The sequence below is a fragment of the Seriola lalandi genome, unplaced genomic scaffold (assembly GCF_002814215.2).
Source record: "Seriola lalandi dorsalis isolate HSWRI2012SDOR001 ecotype SW California unplaced genomic scaffold, Sedor1 jcf7180002054925, whole genome shotgun sequence".
Taxonomy (NCBI): Eukaryota; Metazoa; Chordata; class Actinopteri; order Carangiformes; family Carangidae; genus Seriola; species Seriola lalandi.
The window spans coordinates 1191728-1217064 of NW_019525477.1; the positions used below are offsets into that span (position 1 = coordinate 1191728).

The 25337-nt window shown below is 40.4% G+C and overlaps 1 protein-coding gene across 3 annotated transcripts; it reads left to right on the top strand.

Moving 5' to 3' along the window:
• Positions 1-380: 380 nt before the first annotated feature.
• ttc7b (tetratricopeptide repeat domain 7B) lies at positions 381-25331 on the top strand. 3 transcript variants are annotated; one of them, XM_023431551.2, is made up of 22 exons: positions 381-558; positions 2640-2794; positions 2959-3034; positions 3126-3218; positions 4459-4622; positions 6510-6631; positions 7540-7618; positions 8492-8667; positions 8850-8913; positions 9039-9176; positions 9386-9574; positions 9801-9918; positions 10283-10340; positions 11086-11158; positions 11335-11495; positions 11615-11731; positions 12570-12667; positions 13210-13470; positions 19380-19520; positions 21293-21495; positions 22256-22329; positions 22866-25331. In XM_023431551.2, exons 1-22 carry the CDS (start codon positions 438-440, stop codon positions 23011-23013), a joined length of 2829 nt encoding a protein of 942 aa, XP_023287319.1. In that variant the 5' UTR covers positions 381-437; the 3' UTR covers positions 23014-25331. The 3 variants fall into 3 exon arrangements, with proteins under 3 accessions (XP_023287319.1, XP_087026126.1, XP_023287321.1); XM_087170000.1 differs by lacking the exon at positions 13210-13470 and adding an exon at positions 16313-16363; XM_023431553.2 differs by lacking the exon at positions 13210-13470.
• Positions 25332-25337: the final 6 nt, after the last annotated feature.

A 25337-nucleotide genomic window follows, 5' to 3' on the forward strand; every position in this document is an offset into this window, starting at 1 on the left:
AATAGAGTTAGTTCCACCACAAACAACATTTAATACACTTACATGTAAATGCATCATAAAAAATAAATCAAGTACATTTTGCTGATAGTACTTTTGTCCTTAACTCATGTAAAATTTTGAATGCAGGGCTTTCACTTGGAGTATTTTTTTACACTGTACATTTACTTACTAATTTATTTTCTGCCCTCTCTCTCTTTTGGGGGGGGGGGGGGGTGGGTTCGGCCCTGAACTCAGCCAGTGTAAGCTATCACAACTAACACAAAAAGTTAAACCATGAGTGATGTTATTCAAAGTGAATGTAAATTTTTAACCACAAGTAAACAAAGCTTTATTTCGAAAGTAGTGACCGGAAGCTGTATGTTTCCTACACGTTAGCTTCACAGGCAGGAGAGCTTCTCTCCTCTGGTGTTTTGGTCCAGTCGACCCCAAACACGAAAATGACAGCGAGGAAGTCTGGCTCACGACTGGAGACCGAGATAGAGCGGTGCCGTTCAGAATGCCAATGGGACAAGATACCGGAGTTAGTACGACAGCTCTCGGCCAAACTAATATCAAACGGTAAGAAATGTGTGGGTTTCCCTGCTGTCCGTTCATTCAGTCTACAGCAGGGCCTTCTCCCTGCACTGAGTCCTCGGCACTTCCTGACAGCGGCAGCCGATGCTGGGATTTTTCCAACACAGTGCTCTGCTCAGTGCCGGTTAGATAACTAAGGTCAAAAACGTGCCATGTTTTTTCCCACTGCGGATATAACTACTTTCAGCAGTTTGGTGTGGGCACACGGAGGAAATGATTTTAAGATATGAAGAAGTAAAGAAGTCTAACAATTAGTTCCTGTGGTCTGACAGTTTTGTGCCCTGGTTCGTTCAGCTCTTCCGTCTAGAGGGTTAATGTTGTCTTTGCTTTTGTTCTATGACAAGCTAAATACGTTTTTACTAATTATCGACATACACCAACAAAGACCTTAAAAGTAACAGCAAAATTATACTCACTGTCCCCACCACCACTCGCTGAATGTTAGCGTATAGTAACACCTCTTGCAGTTGAGATTTTACTTAAGTAAAACAGCCTCTGTTGAAGTTATTAACCCCGAATTGACCAGAAGAGTCCAGTTTTTAATTAAATGCTCCACATTTGCTCCACGGAGCTCTCACTTTTGCCAAAAGAACAGAACATCGAAAGTTGACAGATTTGTAAATGATGGTTTCGCATCTCAGCTAGCTTCACTGAGTTCAGCTATGTGGCTAAGGTGCGTGATTGCTACATGCTAGCTGTCAAACTGAATGCTAATGATGCTGAAAGGTGAACTGCACTACTGATAGTACAGTATATCATAATGTAAACATTTGGTAAAGACAGTGCAACATTTTAGTTTACATATTAACAAATATTGCGGTCCCCATACGATGCCCACATTGTAATTTAGAATTAGTTTTGGGCGTCGTGTTGCGTTCGTGCTCACAGGGATTTTCTAATATTTTCTCATCACTTTTACATTTAAATATCATTCCTGAGCTAATGATCCAAACTGCCAAATATCATGACCCAGTGAAGTTGGAGACACTGTGTTCTTCTTCTGCAGATGTGTATGTCGCTGCTCTATCCTGCCACCACTGAAAATAGCCTAGAAAGACTGCTCGTAGTGGTTAATGCATTTCACTACTATAAAGACCTTCATCGTGATTCATTTCTGCTGTTAGGTCCCTGGCATGATAGCAGTGAAATGCATTTATTAATAAATAGCCTCAGGAACCAAATGCGATTTGCTGAGAGATTACTCTAGAAAGTAAAAGCCTAATAATAAGAGATTTTTTTTTTTTTTTTTAAAGTGGAAGTTGAACAACAGCAGGCAGGGGGTCGATCAGTGAAAGAGCTCCTTGTCTCGTGTTATATTTGTGGGAGGATGAAGAAAACTTTAAATTCCAGAGGTTTCTAACCTTAACAGTGACTAAATAGAACAACCTACATGACTTTTATCTTAGTGAGAAATGCTTGGACATCTGATTAATGAAATGTTAACATACACTAACTTGTTATTCCAGTACTCAAAAACATGATTACCTGTTATTTTTGCAGTTTTGGAAAATGTGAATATTGCACTAGATTTCAGACTTGTGTAAACCGCTGCCATTGGGGAATGTCGGCCTGATTGTACATTGGTAAATGAGAGCTATAAGCTGTGGTCACTGACTGGGATCAGTTTAAAGTGCTGAGTAACAGGATTAGTGGTCATTTCACCATTTCAACTTCTAAATACACACACTCATACAATTTTGGAGCTTGTTATTGCTGTTCATGATTCTGGCTGGTATGTGTGTAAATACAGTGTAACCCTTAAAGTGCACACATTGGCAATGGGTTGGTCTTGCTCCAAAGATTATATTTACTGCAGGTCAATGAATTTTAGATTGACCCTAGATTGTCTGTAGATTGACCTTAGAACCGTATACAGTAAACCATAGACTTAGTATCGATTAACCTCAGATTGGTTAATAGATTTTAACTGGCAGATTGATCCTTAACTGACCAGATTTTATTGACCTCAAGCCTGTTAAAGTGATGGAGAGATGGGCATGGAGGACCAATAGGTGCTGTGCCATTATTTCTCTTCACAATTATGTTTCCTGGATGTGTATGTGTAGATGACCTTGGGGAGCTGCTGCAGGGAGAATGTAAGCTTCAGACGTACTTGAAGGAGAATCCCATCAAACAGGGAGCCAGTCCCAGGGGCCCACGACCTAAACTGGTGGAGGTCAGGAAACACCTCACTGCTGCTCTGGACAGAGGGAACCTCAAGGTAACTATTGATGGATTGATCATGACAGATGAACATGGATGTATGTGATATGTGCCTGTGAGTGTATGGGCTTTCTTTTTCCTCTTTTTTTAATACGTTTTTAAATTTTGGCTTAGTTCTTAATTTTTTCCTCTATTTTAATAAAAACACTTCCTGTTCTACAGGCTGACTACCTCCAGGAGACTAGCCTGCTGATGGCTAAACTCTGCTATGTGGAGGGAGAATACAGAGACGCTTTAGGTAATCCACACACTTACCACTAATCAATAGTATATATTTCAGTATCAAATCATGTGATTTATTTATTAATACCTAATTGATGTATCGATAGGTCACTATAACAGGGTGAACCTGGATGACATGCAGCTGGTGGGAGCTCCTGTGTATAGGCTTTCTATGATAGCAGAGGCCTATGCTACTAAAGGTACACACACACACACACACACACACACACACACACACACACACACACACACACGGATACGCACACATGGATACACACAGCTATATATTTAATGTCCTTCTCTTAACCATACCTCTCTTGCCATTGCTCCTATCGGCCCTTATCTTTGCAGTACCGCTTCTTTCCAGATGGTGGCAGTACAGTGTCACTGCTGACCATCAGTCATGGGATAATATAATATGTAATATATAGTAATATGAATAAATGGACACAGAGACACAACCAGCATCTCTTAATTGTGTACATTCAGTTGACATGTTCCTTTTTATCTTCATTGTCATTTTATTCTTCTCTGTGAAACAGAATACAATTAACTCATGTAACTGTAACCTGTTATTCCTGTTTGATCTGTTAAAAATGTGTCGAGTATAAAATATTAATTATACTTTGAGTCACAGAGCAGATCTGTTTGAAACATCAGCAGGAGAAGATGATGCTAAGTCTTTGACAGACGAAGTGAAGACCAGACACTGATAATTGATTTATAGCCTCAGACCCAATTTTTCCTTTCATCCTGATCTAGGGATTCACCAATCCACTTTTCTTCATTACAATTTAATTCTGATACGTTAATTTGGATATCTGCTAATGCTAATACTAATACTGATACTGATACTGATAGTGATACTAGAGCTCTTTTTTCAAGATGATGATGGTTATTATCATTATCATTCATTATAATTGTCGTTGGTAGTGTGTGTAAGGTTAGCCATTCTTATTAAAAAACAAAAGAAATACATACAATAAATGCATTAAATATAAATGTATTCCAAAGCAATTTATTTAAACAGTGGCTTTATTTAAACAGTATGCTTCTCATACAAATTACTATGGCAACTCCTTTGATGTATTGAAAAACTTAATCAAGGGCACAGTAATGCATTATCGACTACAAGTAAGTAGATTTCTATACATGAGTTTAAAAGTAACAAGAGTTGGGACTAGTGGGTATCTTTGTAGAATGGTTTAATTAGCAATTACTTCATTTATTAATTAGTTTGAGCTACAACATTTTGGCTATGGGCTTAAGATTGCATTATTAGATATTTATAATTCATAAAAACATCAGACTATGGAATCTGGATCAATATGTGGATTCAGTGACAGCAGTCTGATATCCAATGAGATCAGTACCCGATACAAATATCAGATTGGATCATCCACAACTCCACCCTGATCACTCACATCGTCTCCCCCTCAGGATTGTGTCTAGAGAAGGTCCCAGCTGCCTCACCATCTCTGTCCAATAAGAACACTGGGTCTCCTGCGTCCAATAGGAGCACAACAGACAGAGAGCAGGAAATCATCACCTGCTATGAAAAGTCTGGTGACATCGCTCTTCTCTACCTGCAGGAGGCTGAAAAGGTGTGTGTATGTGTGTGTGTGTTTGAGGGTGTGAAATTGGCATACTTGTTTGATAACAGTATTTTCTCTGAGTGTCACACAAGTGCTCACCAAATATCTTGTTAGCGCCTGGACTCCCAAGTGTGATGCTATCAATGTGGGTGTGTGATGAATATTGTACTGACAATGTGCAGTTTGACTAATGCATTACCACCCATGACGGCCAACTGGCAAGCAAATCCCTTCCTCTTTATGTCCAGTGTCTACTGGGACGCATAGACTGAGCTGGCAAGCAACAGTAAACTGCAGTAAAAGGCTGAAGGATACAAATCAAACAGTCCCATTATTAATATTATACTAAGAAACATGTGAGATGCACTCCATGAACTTGTGGTTGAATTCAAGACAAGGTGTGATAGCAGTGATGTGATGTCAGGTACAATGAAAAAAATTGAATATAAACCTAGTGAAAGTCACTATTTTAAAATATCATACTTGTAAAGAGGTAGTTAAAACAATTTAAAATATGTTAAAGCTAAAGGTTATTTTCATTATCAGTTAACCTGCTGATTGTTTATTGGTTGTTTTATTCATCTTTTGGTCTATAAAATGTCAGGAATGAATAAGATATAACCAAGATAAATGACTAAAGCCCAGGATGAATGTTTTGTCTGACTAAAACTGGGCTCAGACTACAGGGGACAATTCAACCCTGGTTCACCCCTCCTGATAATCAGAGGATCTTGGTCAGTATCGATGTCTGGCCCAGATTATCTGGTAATGTGAGAGGTTCACAGAAACCTCTCGACCTGCTTGTAGACTCATCAGGGCCGCCCTGATAATATCAAACATGCTTCGGGATGATTGTGATTATGATTGTGTCAGTCCCAGAGCAGCCGACGGTGTTGCCAAGCAACAGTAAACATTCTAGTGCTTGAGGCTAACGTTAGCGAACATACTACTGTTGACAGATATGAAAACTGTCAGTTAAAATCTCACCTCCCGTTCTCACTGAAGAATAGACAACTCAACCATTTTCTCATCCAGAGTCATTCAGCCTTCTGCTTTTGATTTTTCACACTCCAAAGTTTAACTAATGTTACAGCAAGACTCCATTTTGTTTACTTCTGCTTCCCCCTAAGATTATGTGAGATGAGATCACACCAGGTGGTGCGTCTCCCTGATAGCTCCCTGTGGCACGATAATCTTTATAAGATCCAGAAGTGCGCGATTGCACCATTATTTTCAAATCTTTGAGTGTGTGCATGTTTGAGATTAGAACAAGAAGAACAAGTGAAAGATATTCAGTTTACGATCAAATAAGACAAAGCAAAGCAGGAAATCCTCACTATTTAGAGGTTGTAGCCAGATCATTTGGGGCATTTTTACTGGGGCTGGGGCTTAAACACTTAATCCAATTTTTGTTTCTCTTGACTCACTCACAATAGACTAGAAGGGGCACTAAGCCATGGCCAATGTCAAGCATCATACACCAGACTTCAGAAAAAAATAATTAAAATAGGTCATAACACATGAATTGGATCTGCCCCAAAAGTTAGTGGATTCTTTCTTGGCCCATGTCCCATCCCTCCACCAAGTTTGGAGCAAATCAATTCAGTAATTTTTGTGTAATCCTGCTGACACATAAACAGACACAGGTAAAAAACATAACCTCCTTGGTGGAAGTAATTATTCAACAAATTGTTTCAGCTCAAGTCACTGGCAGCTGTTTATTAAACTTAACAACCAAGCTTTTGCATTGATACTACATTGACATGCAATAACAGATTTGTGACCATTCTACCCAATAATATACAAACAATTTGATTTAAAAAAGGTAAAACTCTCCCTATGTTTTGCCTTAACTGTTCAATTTCTTTCTTTATTCCTGTTTGTGTGTTTCTTCAGGCGTTATCTGCAGGGATTCAGAACCGCAGCCCAAAGCCCGGCCCGACAGCTCAGGACCAGGAGCTGGGCTACTTCTTGGAGACAGGCCTCCAGAGAGCCCACGTTATCCACTTCAAGAACGGGTAAGAAAGGGAAACAGGTGGTGGTAGATAGATATAAGAGGCAGGTAATGGAGAGAGAGTTTCCTGTTACTTCAGAACCAAAAAACGTTTAAAACTGTGTTTACACTGATATTAATGTGAACTGTTTTCTAGTTTAGAAAGGGCGTCAGTTGCCCAAACAGAAACCAAGAACAACCTTTTGTGGGCACTTTCCACCCACTTTGCAGTGGTTGTGGTACAAAGCTGCTGACAGGTGGTTAAAGGAGAAAAGTGTGAACACAGTTAAGTAACATAGAGAGTGCAGCTGAAGGTAGATCCCAAACTGTTGTTGTTTTAAATGCTGCAGGACTTTAGCAGCTGATAATGTCTTTGTAGTGGACTGGGCGAAATCTGTTTATTTCCAGTGCTAGCTCCCTGTTTTTGTAATTCTGGTATCAGGTATGAACACTTCCTCATAAAGCAAGGACTTAATTGAAATTTAGAAGAGGAAGAAGAAGAATATTTAGTTCACTGACATCAACTTACATCATTTCTGAGCATAACAACCATTAAAACTCGCTCTCATTTGAAGCTGCCAGCATGTAAAATTGCCCAGTGCAGCATGAAATCTTTACAAAATATAAACTTCAGAGTTCAAAGTCCTGAGACGTGTGAATGTTAGTGTAGGGGATGTAGTTTACTTGGCTCGACAACATCTTGACAACAACTTGAGACAGGCCTCTGCTGTGTCATCTTGAAAACTTGCAAAGATGTGATGTAAAGAAACATCTGCTACTGATGCTCTGAGATATTCACCCGCTCACGGACTCACACAGGGAAAGTGGACATGGAGTGTGCACACCTGACTTTTTAAAATATCTTGTAATCTCACATGCTACAGACTCTGACAAGTGTTTTTCTTCCTGTTTCCTGTGTATATATTGCCATAGCAACCTCACACACGGTGTAGGCCGCTTTCGGGAAATTCTTCGGGCTGTTGAGAACAGAACTACCCAGAACCTGCGCATGGTGAGGACTGAGTTGGAAGGTTATCGTTTTGTTATGGTTAAAAATGACTGTATTTCCTCAAATGGAGGCCGGGGCTTTTATTTACCTCAACTGCAGAAGGTAACATGCCTTTATTTGAGGCAGGCCTTCGTGTCTAACTCCCTCATTTCGATATGTATAATAGGTCATATTTTGGTAAGAAGCGTTGTTTTGATGTAAGTTTAAACAAGGAAGAAATACTTGTTCCTGTCACACCTTTTTTTTCTAATTTAGTTTTTGCACCTTTTTAAACAGATTAAACAAACAAGATATAACATATTTTAGTGAGCATTATAGGGATGGCAGGTGGATTTTGTTACCTTTGGACGGTGCCAGGCTAGCTGTTTTCCCCTGCTTCCAGTCTTTATGCTAAGCTAAGCTAACCACCTCATGGCTCCAGCTTTATATTTATGGTACAGACATGTGAGTGATGTAGACTGTTTCATCTGTCTTTTGGCATTAAAGAAAATGAGCATGTTCTCCGAAATGTGGAATTATTCCTTTAAACATGTTGTTGCTTTCCTGCTAATACATATCTATTTACATGCTGCTTCAGTGTGTAGACTTTTAATATGTCCAACTTGTACAAAACACTTTCCTCTGACCTTTCTGTTAGAAATCACTAGCAAGTAGACTTAATTTTTAGTACATGGAGACCGAAGACTTACAGTCTGTACTGTGGTAAAGTCACGAATATAAGTGTTTCTGAGTATATTAGAAGTAAAGTAAGCTGAAGTAAACAGATTGCTGCTGTGTAGATGCCAAAGTATATTTGCCAAATGTGTGTGTGTGTGTGTGTGTGTGTGTGTGTGTGTGTGTGTGTGTGTGTGTGTGTGTGTGTGTGTGTGTCTGTAGACCATTGCCAGACAGCTTGCAGAGATCTTGCTCAGAGGAATGTGTGAACAGAGTTACTGGTCTCCTCTGGAAGACCCGCCTACAGTGTCGCCATTGGACGATCCCACGCGGCAAGGACACACTCTCAGCAAGAACTACAGCCTAAGCCGACGCCCACGAGTGTACTCAGGGGAGAAGTAAGTGATAATGTGTGTTTGCTGATACTAAACTTGGAGAGTCGAGGAAAATCGCCAACATGGTTCTAAAATTAAATCTGTTGCCAGTGTAATTTTTCACCAGTAGCTCTCTCGATCTTCTCCTTTTCACCTTTCTCTCCATTTTCCCCATCTCTCTTGGTGCATGTCTCTCTGTCTCTCAGTCTGTTTTGCCCTCAGGAGAATACAGAAGAAGCTTTACTGCTGCTGCTCATCAGTGAGTCCATGGTGAGGCACAAACACCCAGTGCAACATATTTCATACTCCTCTCTAAAACAGAGGATCCTACACTCGGTTCACACAGTGCTCTTTCAACAACTACAAACTAACATTTGTCTTTGTGTGTGTTTCAGGCTAACCGTGACGCTGTCCTGAGCCGAATCCCTGAACACAATAATGATCGGATCATCAGCCTACAGTCTGCCTCTGTGGTGTACGACCTGCTGACAATAGCTCTGGGCAGGAGGGGGCAGTACGAGATGCTGTCAGAGGTGAGTAATACCTCTGTAGGCTGCACAGTCACAGTCATAGTGATTGTGAAATGTGTTTAAGGCCCTACATACCCCATTGTACACCCATATTTATTCTCCTAAACACATCAGTGTCTTATTAAAAATCTAATTGGCTCTGTAGCTGTGTTAAAAAACATGATGACACTTATAGATAACACTGAAACGTGTCCTAATTGCAATGTCTCCAGTGTTTGGAACGAGCCATGAAGTTTGCCTTTGAGGAGTTCCATTTGTGGTACCAGCTCGCCTTGTCACTGATGGCAGCTGGCAAATCAGCTCGTGCTGTTAAGGTCCTTAAGGAGTGTATTCGTCTGAAGCCTGATGATCCCACAATCCCACTGCTGGCTGTCAAACTGTGTATCGGACCCCTGCACTGGGTAAGACATAAATTCAAACGCGGTTATTTGCTAAAGCATCTGAATTGTTTTTAGAGACTTTTGCTGAGGTTTTCTCAAGCTACCCGTCTGTGTTTACACTAGTGAATGACTCAGTTTTCTCTGTTAATGTTTGTTCTCTAAAATCATCAGATTTTACCACCAAATCTCTTCGCTTTTTTTCCTCCCGTTCTCTTTCATTATATGTCTGTCTACTCCAACAATCCAGCTGGATGAGGGCGAGTGCTTTGGAAAGATAGTGATTGACATGGGGGAGAAAGCTGCTGAGTTCAGAGCCAAAGGCTACTTGGCCATTGGGCTGGTTTACAGCCTCAAAGCCACGGATGGTAAGTATGGATTTTGCTTGAGTGTATGTGTTATTGTACATCAGTTACTAGAAAGGAATTTGAAAGAATTGAAATGAAAGAATTAAGATTAAAATTTGGGTTAGTTTCATATTTACATAGGAAGTCTGGCTAATCAGCCAACGCACTGTGAATGAGGACAGCAATTCAAATAGAAATGGCATCTGTTTACATAGGACAAAGCAAGTATCCATTTTTTATGTTTATTGCTCAGATGTTACATCATGACCTCAGAGACTCTAGTCCAATGAACGCTGTTGTATCTCTCGAATGACTCTGGAAGGTATTCTTGTATAATGTAACCTGATTCTTTTTCTCTTTTTTCCCTGTCTCGGTGTCTCTTTAGCATCCTTGCGGAGCACACAGGAGGACTACCAGAGGAAAGCGTTGGGAGCCTTCCAGAGGTTGGGACTGAGCCATGTTGCTCTGTTTTCTGTTTTACACCCACATTTCCCTCAGAATCATTTTTCAGTCGAACAAAATGAGGACTGGTTTAAAGACTACTGTATTTTATCCTTTATCATTCGACCCTAAATTTGCTTGTCCCCTTGCAATCTATGCACAAAGTGTATTACTTGGCACGCATTTCCGTCCTTAGACAACCTCCATCCACAAATATGTTTCGAGAGTGATGGTTGTGTCGGAACAAGACTGTAATGCAGACACACTTTAACATTAACACTTTCTCTGTACATGTGGTTATTCCTCCTGGACGCTGTGGTAAAGTCTGCAGCTAATAATGTACATATTCAGTTGTAAATTGTGTCTGCTAATAAAGGTCTCAGGCATTATTTGTCAGATTTTTGCAACGTTGCAGTATGTCTTCATGCCTATTCATCTTATTAATATGATATTGCAGTTGTTAATTGTGTGTAAATGTTTAAATGTCCCCTGGTTTGATTTCTTACGTGTTCTATTACTTTGAGCTCTTTCCTACCTTTTTACCATTTTGCTGCTGCAGCGACCCAATTTCCCCACAGGGATCTTTAAAGTTTCATCTAATCTTATTTAATTTTTCATTCAGCATGTCTGAGCACAAAACTCTCTCGCTCTCTCTTTCTCTCTCTCTCTCTCTCTCTCTCTCTCTTTCTCTCTCTCTCTCTCTCTCTCTCTCTCTCTCTCTCTCTCTCTCTCTCTCTCTCTCTGCAGAGCTCAGAGTCTGTCTCCTACTGACCACCTAGCAGCTTTCTACTTGGCGTTGCAGCTTGCTGTGTCCAGACAGGTAACACAATATAAAGTAATAAGAGGATAAATCACTGAACATGGAAGCTTTAGAGGTGACTGTCATTAAGAAAAAGTCAGGGAACATGAGGGAATTATAAATTTGTCACTTTACTTTTTTTTATCCCAACTGTAAAGCTGTAGTCTGTATATGTGTGTGTGTGTGTGTGTGTGTAGATCCCAGAGGCACTAGGCTATGTTCGACAGGCGTTGCAGCTTCAGGGGGATGATGTCCACTCCCTTCATCTGCTGGCCCTGCTACTCTCTGCTCAGAAACACTACCACGACGGCCTCAATATCATAGAGATGGCCCTGTCCGAGTACCCGGAGAACTTCAAGTAAGATTCACACTCAATTACAGCGCTGCCTTTAAAGCACACACTATGTATATTTACTCCTGTTCCTCTAGGATTAACTTCAGGTTGCTGTATGATGAGGTGTGTGCTGTGTCTTGCAGTTTGCTGTATACCAAGGTGAAATTGGAGTCAATGTGTAGAGGACCAGAGGAAGCTCTGCTCACCTGCAAACACATGCTGCAAATCTGGAAGAGCTTTTACAACCTTACCAACCCCAGGTACATACACTCACACACACACTTTTTCACACACGTTTCATACTTTCATACTAGTGATTTACTAAATCAAGTTCCACCATTAAAACTTAAGGAATCTTTTAGCAAGTAAAGTCTCTAGTAACTGTTGCTAGGAAACATCCGTACCACTGTCTAATCCAAAGTAGTCTGACTCACCAGATGTAAGCTGCTGGTATAAGCCTGCCATTGGCTGCATTCTCTTCCCTCAGTCAGGTAGTCAGGTAGTGTAGTCTGATGGTATTAGCATAATGTTTTGTAGTTTAAGGTATATTGTTTTATTTATATGAAATGTTGTATTAAATCTTTGCACTTTAAGTCATTGTAAAACACAAGTGTCAGGGAAGATATCTTGACCATATTTTATAATAAAGCAAGCTAACCGAAGCTTTGTCAGTTAGCTCAGTTAGCTACACGACAGTTAAATCTGGCATTTACTGGGTGTAAATAATTTATTAGATTATACCACTAATCTCTACATAAGAACTAGTTTGTATGGTGCAACCAGTTTTTAATTAGTTAAGTGTAAATCCCCACCTAGTAAACAGGTCTGCTGTAATATGTAGACTTAGTTTGAACTTAAATGCACCCAGCTCCTGTTTCACCACATTAAAGCTTAAACTCAGAGCGTTCTTGCAAACAGTCACTGAGGAAACAAAAGGAGTATAAGAAACTAAATAACTACCAAATAAGTACTAGTTGGTTTTGGAGACCATGTTTATTAAGCAACTCAGGTGATGCAAGAACACTGGAGCTCAGGTATCTTTTTTGGCTGTGTGTGTGTATCTGTGCTCATGTGTACATAAATGTGTGTCTGTGGCAGTGATTCGGGGCGTGGCAGCAGTCTATTGGACAGAGCCATTGCAGACAGACGACAGCTCAACGCCATGACTCTGCCTGACTTCAGTGACCCTGAGACTGGTAGGCACACACACACACACATGCATAAGGTTTGCCCGCCCCACCCCACCCTTAGGGACCATCGGGATCTCCCCTGTGAAATGAATCCAGTTGTGCTCAGTGTTTCTCAGTAAACAAAGATTCATACAGACATGATTCATTTCTCTTATTTGATAGTGGCAATAATATCCTTTTCTAGCCGTTGTAGAGGATTATTTAATAACGCGAAGGAGATCAAGAGTGAGATACAGCCTCCTCTTTCTGTTTTTATATTGATCAATTCTAATTCATAGCTACAGATGTCAGAGAAAAATGTCTGTAGAAATTTCTTCCGTCTTCTTTACTCTGATTACTGGCACAGTATTGTTTTGGCAACAATATATTTTTTCTGGTTCTTTTTATTCATCTTCTTGCTGCTTTATCTAGGATGTTACTTTAGGTGTATCGTTTCTGGTTTGTAAACAGTATATGCACATTGAGAACCAGTGACATACTGTACGTTTCTTTCCTTTCTTTATTTCTTGATTAATTTCACTTATTGCTCTTTTATTCCTTTGTTTTAGCCTCACGTTCTTCCTCTTCTCACTCCGGTTCTGAACCGGTCTCCCCCATGTCCCCATCCACTATTTCCACCCTCTCATCCCCACTGTCCTCTCCTTCCTCCCATGTCTTCATCTTCCAGCCTCCTCCTCTCCCACCACCCAGAAACCCCTCCTCCACCTCTTCTCTCCCTCCTTATACCTATCCTCTTACTCCTGCACCCACCAAGACCAGGACTCACTCCCTTTGCAGCCACGTCACTCTCCGCCGATTCTCCTCCAGCTGTAATCTGCTTTCACGTCCACCCGCCCTGTAGCATGGTGTGGAGAGTGACTTTAAAAAACACACAAGAGCTTTTGGGAGATTGGTTAATTGGTTAATTTGCACATTTAGTGATGAGCGCATTCCTCATATGTTTTTGCTGTGGTGCTCTGTGCTAATCAGTATGTTGTTTAGTTTGCAAAGTAGAAGAACAGCTGTCCTCTATGGGGTCAAAATCTAGAAACTGAAAAATGAACTCATTATAGCTGTATGTTGGTTTATTGTGAAAACTATTTATATAATAAGGGGAGATCAAATGGAAGTGAATGACTAAGGTATGACTGAGGTAAACCACTGAGAGTTTTGACGATTAGACTTCATCCATGAAAAGCATCTTGATTAAGCGCAGGACCGTATGAAGGTAGGAGATAGGATAGATCCCCCGGAGCCTAGACACTAGGGGTGTGGAGAAGAGTGGGTGGTTGATGGAAACCTTTGGACAAGTGTTCCTGGACATTATGGAGGTTATGGTGGTGATGTGTATTGTGCAAAAGTAGGTCTGAAAGACAGACGGGTAGAAAGATGGTCAGATGTGTTGACGTCGGGATTGTGAATGAACAGATTTGACAGCGTTGGAAAGTAGAAGTGACAGAGACTTAGATCAGAAGTACATATCCAACGTTAACCCACAGAGGAACACGGCAAAAGGGGAAAGAGATCTTCCTTATTGAGGTTTCGCCAAAGCTTCATTACTACACAAACTAGGAAGTATAATAAGTGGTTTTTCGCAGTGCACTGTAAATTGGTCCTTTGTCTTTTGTCTGCCACTTTCACTTCCTATTGAAATAGTGAGAGTGGTACTTGGCTGTGCTGCAGCGAGTTACCAAACCATGCCCTCAGTCCCATAGGTCCTCTGTAAATGAATCAAAATAAACATTTAACATATCCGGTGGAATATTTGCTGAGTAGCTCTTCAACATATTTGTATTTGGCACTCAGCAGTTAGTGTAAAATCCATGGACGTAAAACCAATATCTCATCACTTTACTGGTAACACAACTGGTAACTGGTTTCATAGCCTCTGTCTGAATTTAGATCAATATCGGTAACCAAGCAGATAATCATGTGTGATTACCACACAAATAGAAATTCAGAACTCATGACTTTGATGCTCAAGTCAGAGCTGTTCGTTTTTTAAAGGATAAGACTGTCGATACTCATTTTGTTATCGTCTCATGAAATGACCAAACCAAATGTGTTGGGCCGTCTTTCAATGTTCTCCATCCTCTCGGCCCTGTCCGTGGCTCTTTTAGCCACAAGACCATTAAGACATGAATCTTTGAATATACATAGTTTCATGTTCATGCTTTTTAGTAAACGTAACTCAAACAGGAATACAAAGTTGTATTTGTTGGGAATTTTCTCCAGCTGTGGATTTGGTGCACCACAGCTGAAATAGTTTTAGGACAACAATGGAGCTCTGTGACACATGTTATCTGTGGACAATAAGAAAAATAAAGAAATACAGAGCAGCATCACCAGACTTATCCCTGAAGTCTGAGTTGAATCGCTTTTTGTAAAAATTGGAACTGAAGTCAGATCAGCGTCCAGGACTCTCTGAATGCTGCCACTGAAGACTAGGCCAGCACAGATTTTAACTGTCACACTGTTAGCTATGTATCATATAAATGGATTTTAATTTTCAAGAGTTGCCAGTTCTCGTTTTCTAACTCAAAAGACAACATTTCATCTCATGGTGTAGCCACAGTCTTAGCATGGAGCACCAGCATGACCAATATGTTGGAGATATACTGATCTTTTTTATCATCACTAAACTAGTGACATGACCAATTAGCTGATGGCCCAAAAACTGCATATGCTCCTGTCATGACCAATCACAGAGCCTGTTGTCCTCACTAAGACTGTAGACAAGGTGACTGGTCGTGTAAGCCTCACAAGCATGTCCAACGAGTTAAAGACTAAACTGACTAATCCTGGAGTGTGAGCTGTGCCTCATGGTCACACGTAGCTCCCAGACCTGCTGTAAATCTATGCATGTTTACCTGTGCGTTTACTTTTGCTTTGGGTGTGGATCAGAGTGCAGTTGAGCCTTGATGCGGTTGCTTAGCATTTTTGTGACTCGCCTCACGGCCTCAGGTGAACTCTCTCACTCGACACACACGGGCTCAAACACCACATAGTCACAGTTGATGCAGCAGATGGGGTTTAGAATTCAGTTGTGTTCCTTTCTTTCTTTTGGTATCACAGAAAATCATTTTTCACAGATCACAGCTTTACTGTCTCTTCACATCTATCTGCTGTTTGTCTTTGTTTTTGTTACTATTTTGCATCTTCCTCCTCTCTCTTTGTTTGTGTGAGGATTTCTCATTTCAGCCAACATTAATTTGTCTTGTTCCAGTTCCAACCTTATGTTGTCTCTCTCTTGTTGCCATCTCCTCTGCTAATGGTGTTGGTACTGGAAAATAATAATGGTTATTTAGTTAAATTATTTATCTGCACCAAATCAAACCCTCTTTTTTTTCTCCAGGACATGATTTTCCTCTGTTAAATTATTTAAAACTGTCAATATATACCCATGAATTAATCGATTTACATGACTGAAAATTACAGACAACTGTGTTTTCTGTGAAAATAAGTGATGCCCTGGAGAGCATGTACTAAGGCAAAAAAAAAAGTGGAAGCAGCCTGTGAATAATAAAAATCTCCTTGCTTCTCTCTACAATCTTCCTCTGTAGAACCAGCGATCACTCTCATAATGATTTGGATATTTCTTCTCTCTCTCCTCCTCTCTTCCAATCATTAACAATCGTCTCTGTTTTTTTCCCATCCCTCCGTTTTTTCAAGGCGGCCTTCAGGACGCTAACACTCTTGGTTTTTCCTCCATGTTTTCTGTTTGTAAGTAGCCATATAACCTCCATCTAAACTTCTTCTCTCCATCCATCCATTGTTCTGTCCATCCTTTTGGTCCGTGTTGACTTGCCATCTTCCTGATGAGGTTCAGATATATGTACGATATCTGTGCGATGGAAACTTGTACATATTTCCTCCGCTTTAACTTGATGTCTTGCAACCATTTTCCAGGGAGTTGTTCAGATTTTTATCATGTCGGTGGTTCAGTGTTTTAAAGGAATACAGTGACTTCAGGAGCTCTCCCAAAAACAATGTGCATAATCATTCTTTGCAATTTGTCTGATTAAAGCAGCGTGAATGTATTCAGGACGCAACACTGTGTTGTGCTGGGAATCGTTTGGTCTCCTTCAGTGCAGCACATGAAGAGGGAGCTGTTTGAGATGTAAAAGGCAGATGAAGATGTGATTTTTCAGTAAAGATAAAACAAACACTCACAGAGCAACAGCAGAAAGGACGACAAGAAGCAGCTTTTTATCATCTCTGACTGGCTCGAGACAGAGGTTACTAATGATGTCAATTGTTTGCAGTGATTCTATCAAAGCTCCATAATAGATTTGGATTGATCTGCAACAAGCTGTTGTGAAAAGTTTATATGAGGAAATAAATGGTGAGATAAGGAAGAAATGGTCCAGAGGAAAGATTTATGATGAGATATCATATTGTATCGTTTGAGGAAGAAAAATGCATATATCATTTTTTATCTCTTTATGTATTATTATAATGATCTATTATCAAGATGTAGTGTGTAAGGATGTGCATTACACTGGAAACACTGAGGGGAAATATAACACATAACCATCTTATGGTGTGATGACCACTTGTGTCTTTCCTGTAAGTCAGTGTATTCCTTTATTTCACTGAGCAGCTTTAGTTTATGTGAACTGTGAACATTTAATCCACAAGGAAGCTTCCTCAGTGAGAGGTTTTGACTATACATTTAAAACATTTGTCTACTGCCTCAAGAGTTTGTCAGCTTTTTTTACTAGCTCATGGATTGACTTAAATATTAGAAGCAGAAAACGGTGCCATTAGGAAAATATACGTTAGCCTTTCTCCAGCTGCTTGATTGAATAATCACTGACTGAAAAGCACTATTTTCTTTCACTGTTAAAGTCATGCACCGTACTGTCTAGATGAAATATCAGCATTACTGAGCATAAGAACATTGTTTATGTACTGTAGGGAAAAAACATTTGTTCAAGGCAGATAAATGGAGCGATGGATGAGAAGCATCACATTAGCAGTGATTTTTTCTTCAAGCTTTGGGTAAACTGTCTCACAGTTTCACTTTATTTAGATTTTCACCAATATGAGTTTATTTAGGGAACAATACATGCTGTCCTGTTTCAAAATAATTCCCTAAATGTGCTGTACTAGGCTGGGCTGCTGCATGCTGGCATCTAATACACTGCTTCTTACAGTCTGCTCTTCAAATCAGGACGCTCAACTTTCAATGTGTTTGTTTGTGTGAGATAGAGACATCCTTTTGTCATTTCCCTAAATCCACTTATCAGCAACACACTTGTCCTCTCTTGTTACTCACACACACACACACAAACACACACACACACATATTCTCTTTTTATTCTTATCTCACTCATCTTGTACACAAGGGTAGTTTCTCTCCCTTAACACACACACTCAAAGTCCGTATCAATGTGAATGGAGAAAAAAGACAAACCACGGGAGACCAGAATATGAGAAGGGGACAGGAAATCTTTCTGTTATCAGATTAAAGCTTTTACTCCAGCTGGCTCACTTTTAATTTAGCCCATGCTCCAGGGTATAAAGGCAGATATATATGTTAACTAATCCCTTTAGGCTGTAATTGATGCAACAGTTCAATAAGCCCAAAACAAAAATGTTGTCTACCACATGTCAGTCATCTTTTTAAGAAATATGTGGCATCACAACGACAGTATCTAAAATACAAGAGAGGAAATCTACTTTTACAAACAAAGCAAGGTATTTCATCATGTTACAAACTGATCAAAATTACCACAGAGAAGATCACAGTGAATTAAATAAACATTGTTGACTCTATATTTGTCAGCAGAACCTTTTTTAGAAGCAGGATCAGAATTCAGTCTATTTATATACAGTTATGTCTGTGAACTTTGCACATGTGGACGTTGCGATCCTTCAGCCTGGATAAACATTTTAGTCACAATGTCAGCATGAAAATATGGAAGAAAATTAATATTTTCAAGATACTCCACCCAAAATCTGTCCAGCACTGAACTCATTCTAAATTGTCCCACCTCTCTGCCGCACATCTGTCCGATCATACTGAAGAATATGGCTGACCACACTGACACAAAGAAACATGTCTACGTTTAGGTTAAACAATGACTGCTTGGAACATACTTTTGTGCTGTTTATGCCGCAGGGGTGGTTCCTATGGATGAGGCAGTATTAAGGTATATGTAATATTTGAAGGATATAAATATGTGGCAAACATAATGGAAGTTTACGACCCAGAAATCCTGTTTTGCTTTCACAGCTCTGCAGTGTGCACCTGCAGTCCAGTGCGGACGCCATTTTGCATCCCTGTAATGTGATGTAGAGACAGAATGTCACAGACACGTCTTTCAGCTACTAATCAGCAGAGTGATGTGGTGTTTATGCATGGTAGTGCCGATATTTAATTCATTTTAACCTGGTTAATCCAGGACCATAACACTGTGTGTTGCAGCGTGTGGAATGGTGTGGACTGGCTTTACTGCAGGAACAGGAAACTGTGTGCCAATGTGGGCCCAGAGTCTTGAGCTTTTTGCTGCAACCAAACGCTCCAGATAAACTCTGTTCCTCTGAGTGATGGAGAGGAGTCGCGATTTCCACAACTTTGCTTCCTGAAGTTGTGGAAATCAGTGAAATCTGCTGTTACGTTTGGTTGACTTCAAACCCTGCATTGTGGCACATGGCTGCCTCACGCTGCTGTAGTAGTAAACCTTTAAGTGGCGACTTGTATGATGGTTGATAATGGATTCTGTCCCTCCAGGTTCGGTGCACGCCACCTCCATAGCGGCCAGTCGTGTAGAGCAGGCTCTGTCTGAGGTCGCCTCCTCCCTGCAGAGCAGTGCCCCCAAACATGGACCCCTCCACCCCTGGATGACCCTGGCTCAGATCTGGCTGCATGCAGGTATGAACATGAACAGTCACAGTACATGTGTGAAGGTAAAACAGATACACACACTGGACTGGTGTTTCTTCTGTATTTTATTTTAGCATCTTTTTAAACAGAGAAGAAAACTAGAGGAGATAATGTGTGGTTCCATTATGATCATAGCCACGTTAAAAAAACATTGTGAAAACATGTTTTCTACAGTTACCTTAACATGCAGTAGGCGGCTGGGTTAACATGCACTAAAAGAAGAGTTTTAACATTCCATTGTTAACATGTCTCTACTCCCTTGACTTTTTCTTTTATTCAATTTTTCATTAAACAAACACACAAAACATAATATTGCACAACATAACATAATGTTACAGGACTGGTCTATAAATAAGAGAAGAAAAAAGCGAACAGAACTTATATAATAAGAGAAACAATCTAGTGGGGTTGAATGATGAATTGTGTTATGTACCCAGATCTGATTCGTATCATGTCCCCAAATCAGGAGTTTGTCCACAGTTGTTTTTCATAAATCCAAAATATATTTAAATTCTTAGAGATTACAACGTTTCTTCCATTTCTGCAGAAAAAGATCAGTTCTTCCATCGATGTAATGTACTATTTTTTCCAGAGTCACAACCTCAGAGATCCTCATGGAGATAGAGGGGGGGGGGTCGTCCCCAACCCACTTCACCGTGATGGCATTCCTTGCTAGCATTAAAACAGCTTGAGCAACTTCCTGATTTTGTTTAAATTCGCTTCACTTTTATCTGACCGAGGCGGTTGTGATAAGGTTATGTAACCAAGTAAAACGCACCTGCTACATCCTGAAGACTCATGTCTGAACCTGGAATGCCTTGGAGCATGACTCTGGTTATGTGTGAAGACAAATCAGTCATCACAGATGTAAAGTTAGTGATATTTGAGCATTAGCTTGCAGGATTGTATTTAACAGCAGTTTGACTGGAATCACACCAGATAAAATGTCCCTTGAAGTTGACTGGAGCCTGGAGTCTCATTTGCAGAGACACAAACGTAAGCAGAGTATACATAAACAGATGCCGGCAGCACACACACACACACACACACACACACACACACACACACACACACATACACACACACACAGAGAGACTGTTTGTGCTCCTGTTTATCTCTCCAGCTGCTTCCTGTCTGAGGTGGTCACTTCCAGCCTGGCGACACAGCTAATATAATAGCACAGACGGGCAGACAGTTCAAACTCATTTCCTCTGTCTGCCTCATTCTCTGTTTGTATCATTCTATCTTCATCACAGCAATACTCTCAATTCATTAGATGACCCTGTTACTGAAAATGTTTTTCTCGTTGGTGCTATTTGAGGTTGAAAAATGGATCTGTGCTTTCACACTGCTCTGCCCCTTATTTTCTGCTTCTTCCTTTTGCAATTTTAAATATGTTCACCATTAATCGTTTTACTTTCTGTTTGTGGCTCTTAAACCATTTTAATTCCACTCAAGGGCTGCATATGTCTAGACTACTGTTAAATTTTTAACTGTGCTACTGCAGTTCAGTTTGAGAGGTTTAAATGTTACTTGTGTTGGGGCAACATGTCGTGACACATCACTATTTATGGGATGTGCAGGCTTAGTTTTATGCGACAGAGGCTGCCAGTCTCACAGTAATTATATCAAGATAACTGTCAATTTGATAAAGATGGCGATGTTGGGAAACCACTGCAAGATGCACCTTGTGATAAAACAAAAGGAAACTTGCTGCACTGGTTTAGTTTCATCTCCCTTCCTGTTTGTTCCTCTGATAGCTGAAGTGTACATCAGCATGTCAAAACCTGCAGAGGCCTCAGCTTGCACACAGGAAGCTGCCAACCTCTTCCCCACCTCCCATAACGTGCTGTACATGAGGGGGCAGATAGCAGAGCTGAGGGGCAACATAGACGAGGCCAAACGCTGGTATGAAGAGGCTCTGTCCATCAACCCGACACACGTCAAGACCATGCAGAGACTGGTAATGCACCACACACACACACACACACTCTGACACTGATGTTCTCCTTCTGCTCTGTCCTTGTGTTTGGTCTCTTGAGAGTATAACAAATCTTGTCCTATCTCCAGCTGTGTCCGCACAGCCTGAGGGTCTGTGTGGTTTATGTAATTAGCCAGAGTCTTCTGGGCCAGCCCTGCTCTGAAGAGAGGGAACACTGTCTCCCTCCTTTGTTCTCTCTCAGCTCACCTGGACTTTTTATTCATGATATATATCAGATTATTCTGATCTTTCAAGGTTTGTGCGGCTCTGTATACATCCACTGTATTACCACCATTGTGCAGTGTATATTCAGCTATAGTCCATCTTTAGTCTCTTTTTTCTTGTATGATGCTATTATAATGAATACTTTTCTTTTAGTTATTGTACAGAATTTAATTGCATTGTTCTTCATTTACCTACCTCATTGTTTTTTATGATTCACGTGAAGTGGCAGATGCAACACTGCAACCACATCATGGGGTCATCCCAACAAGTTAGCACATAGAAGTAGAATACAAAACGCCCAGGCTGCATCAGTGCTGAATTACTCCACTATCCCTGAATTGGATGAATGATTATTTTTGTACATACAGCTAATAGCTGCATGCTGCTTACAAGGTGTCACAGGTTCATATGAGCCTGAGAGGAGGCAGATTAGCTTCTTAATGTTCTTCCTCCCATTCTTCATCTTTCCTTTTCCCTCTTTTTTTATTCCTTGTCTTTGTGTGTCCACCTCTCACAGGGTCTGATCCTCCACCAGCTGCAGCGCTACAGTCTGTCTGAAAAAGTCCTGAGGGACGCTGTGCAGGTCAACAGGTAGGTGTGTGTGTGTGTGTGTGTGTGTGTGTGTGTGTGTGTGTGTGTGTGTGTGTGTGTGTGTGTGTGTATTTCTGTTATAGGCTACCTTTGTGGATAATTGGGGACAGCTTGTCCAATTGGGGTCAAAAGCCGTGTCCCCAATTTGAAAAAAGCTAATTTTTGGGTCAGTTGTTGAGGTTAGGGTTAGAGTAAGTCTCCAGGAAATTAATGTAAGTCTATGTAATCTCCCCAAACGTGACAAAGCAAACATGTGTATGTGTGTGTGCCAGTGTAATGTACCTGATTGTTCTATTTTAGAGCAATAACTACATATATTTTCTCCTTTTCTTTTCCTCTTTTATTCTTTCCTCTTCTTCACCTTTCCTCTCTTTTCTCCCATTTTCTCTCCTCTTGATCCATCTCTCCTCTTTCCATCTCCTCTTCTCTCCTTTTCTCTCTCCACATCTCCTCTCATTGATTTCTTCTTTTCTCTCCTCATCTCCCTCTTCCTCTCCTCCTCTCCTCTCCTCTCCTGTCTTCTCTGCTCTCCTCAGTACGGCTCATGATGTGTGGAACAGTCTGGGTGAGGTGTTGCAGGCTCAGGGAAACGCTGCAGCTGCCACTGAGTGTTTCCTCACTGCCTTGGAGCTGGAGGCCAGCAGCCCCATTCTGCCCTTCACCATCATACCCAGAGCACTATGAAACACACACACACACACACACACACACACACACACACACACACACACACAGTTATAGCCTCACTACTGTAGCACAGTGGCACAAATGATGGACCTGCAAGCTGCACTCACTCCATACACACAGCATGCCTGCATGTGACTTGCACACACCTGCACAGGGTTTTACTGCCATACTCTCAGATACACACACACACACACACGCACACACACACTCTATAGAAATGCAAATAGTACATATAAACATCCATACATGCTTCCCCCCTGCCCACCCACCCTTCCCACAATGCCTTGCTGTGGCTGTGACCCTTGATCATGGGTGTGTGTGAGCGCATAAGTCTGTGTGCTGACACACTGCTTGTTTATGTCGATCTGCACTTTTTGTGTGCCTGTTTGTGTCTGTGCATGTACACCCACGTCTGTGTATGTGTGCCAACATGATGCCTGTGCATATTTGTGTCTGGTTGTATGTGATTTGTAGTATGCTGTGTGTGTTTGTTGTTTTGTCCTGTTCAAAGATGTAAATAAGATTTAATTTGAGTCATTACTCCAGCATCGCTAGCATTCAGAAGCCTAAGAGTTTACATTTTGTTTACATGTTGTTAAGTACCAAAACACACACACACACACACACACACACACACACACACACACACACACACACACACACAGAGTTTAATTTTCCTTTCACACACTGAGGGTAAATCTAGCATATTGTGCAAAAACGGATTATGGGCAAGTAAACAGTTTTAGTAATGTTTCCTTTTTAAGCCAAATATTACTGATAATCTCATTCACTCAAACACAAACAAACACACACGTATGTTCACTTGTTGCTGTTCATATAGAGAGAACAGTTTCTCTATGGCTGGCTCAGGACAGCCTGATCTTTGAGAATCAACTGGAGCATAGACAGACATGATCAACAGATCACTGAAGAATCAATCAATCAATCAGTAAAGTCTAAATGCCAAAACACAGGCTGCATTTACACACGCAAGAGATCCGATTTTAGCAGCAAATATTCAGTGGCTGTCTTTTTATGGAGTTTTGAATTGAAGCACATGTAATCTCATGTGTGCAGCCTTTATATGTTGGTGTAACCAGACTTTCATGACATTCTATGATTTTACAGATTTTCCTAGTATGTACAGTATCATTCAATTTCCCCATGGGAATCATTGAAATTAAGGGAATAGACATACACTTTTTTTGCATACTTGCTGAGAGTTGAGAGATGAGAAGATCAATTTCGTACTGTACAATGAATATGAAACTAGAGCTAGCAGCAGTTAGCTTAGCTTAGCTGAAGACTGGAAACAGGGGGAATTCACCTACCAGCATCTCTGCAGCCCACTAAATGACTCCTTACATCTTGTTTAATCTGTACAGAAACTTAAAAACAACAACATTCAGACTATGGGACTGTGTTGCATGTCATGCCCCTCCTCTCTCACTATTTGTCCTGTCTGTATCTCTTCACTGTATTATAAAGAAAAAAAAATGCTAATTATTGAACTTTAGAGATGCTGGTAGGTCAATTTTGTTATCCTCATGCCAAGTCAGCTAATGAAAGCTAAGCTAAACTCAGCTGCTAGTGTTAGCTTCACATTTAGTCTACGGACATGAGAGTGGTCTCTGTCTTCTAACTCAGCAAGTGGGCAAATAAACGTCTTTCTCAAAATGTCTTAACTATTGCTGTAAAATAAAAAGCCATTTCCATAGTAATAAATGTTCTTTTTTTAATGCTTGTGATCAGTTTTGAAAAGACTGACTTGTTAGCATGAGCAGCTGCACAACAGCGAAACACCACCTACAGAAACTCTCAACAGAAACTTGATAATGTTCTAGATAATCAGTAAAGTTTCATACAAACTGGAGCTCCTGTGTAACATTTCTATTTTAACAATTTGTAATTATGAATAGGAGAAATCGATTACACAGACTAAATCAGATTTGCTGTTGTGTGTAAATGCAACCACAGTGATTGTGTTGTCTTTGTGCCCTGTTACAGTCATGTTAAATAAAACCAGATGAATATAGTTTTGTTTTTTTTAATTTGATTTTTTGATTATATTTACAAAGAGTTATTGTTGTATATTTGATTGTTCCAAGTGTAATATTATTGCTATTATTTTAGAAAGTAAATTATAATTCTATTTTCTGGAGAGTGATGTTACTGAGACGCTGTCAGAGGCGTGAGAGGATGAACTGACTCAGTTTGTTGATATGAGCTCTGTCAGTGAGTTCTTTGTACTGTAAATGAATGATTGAAATTAGGATGGTAATAATGACTAAGATAATAAAAGTGGTTAAATACAACTGTGG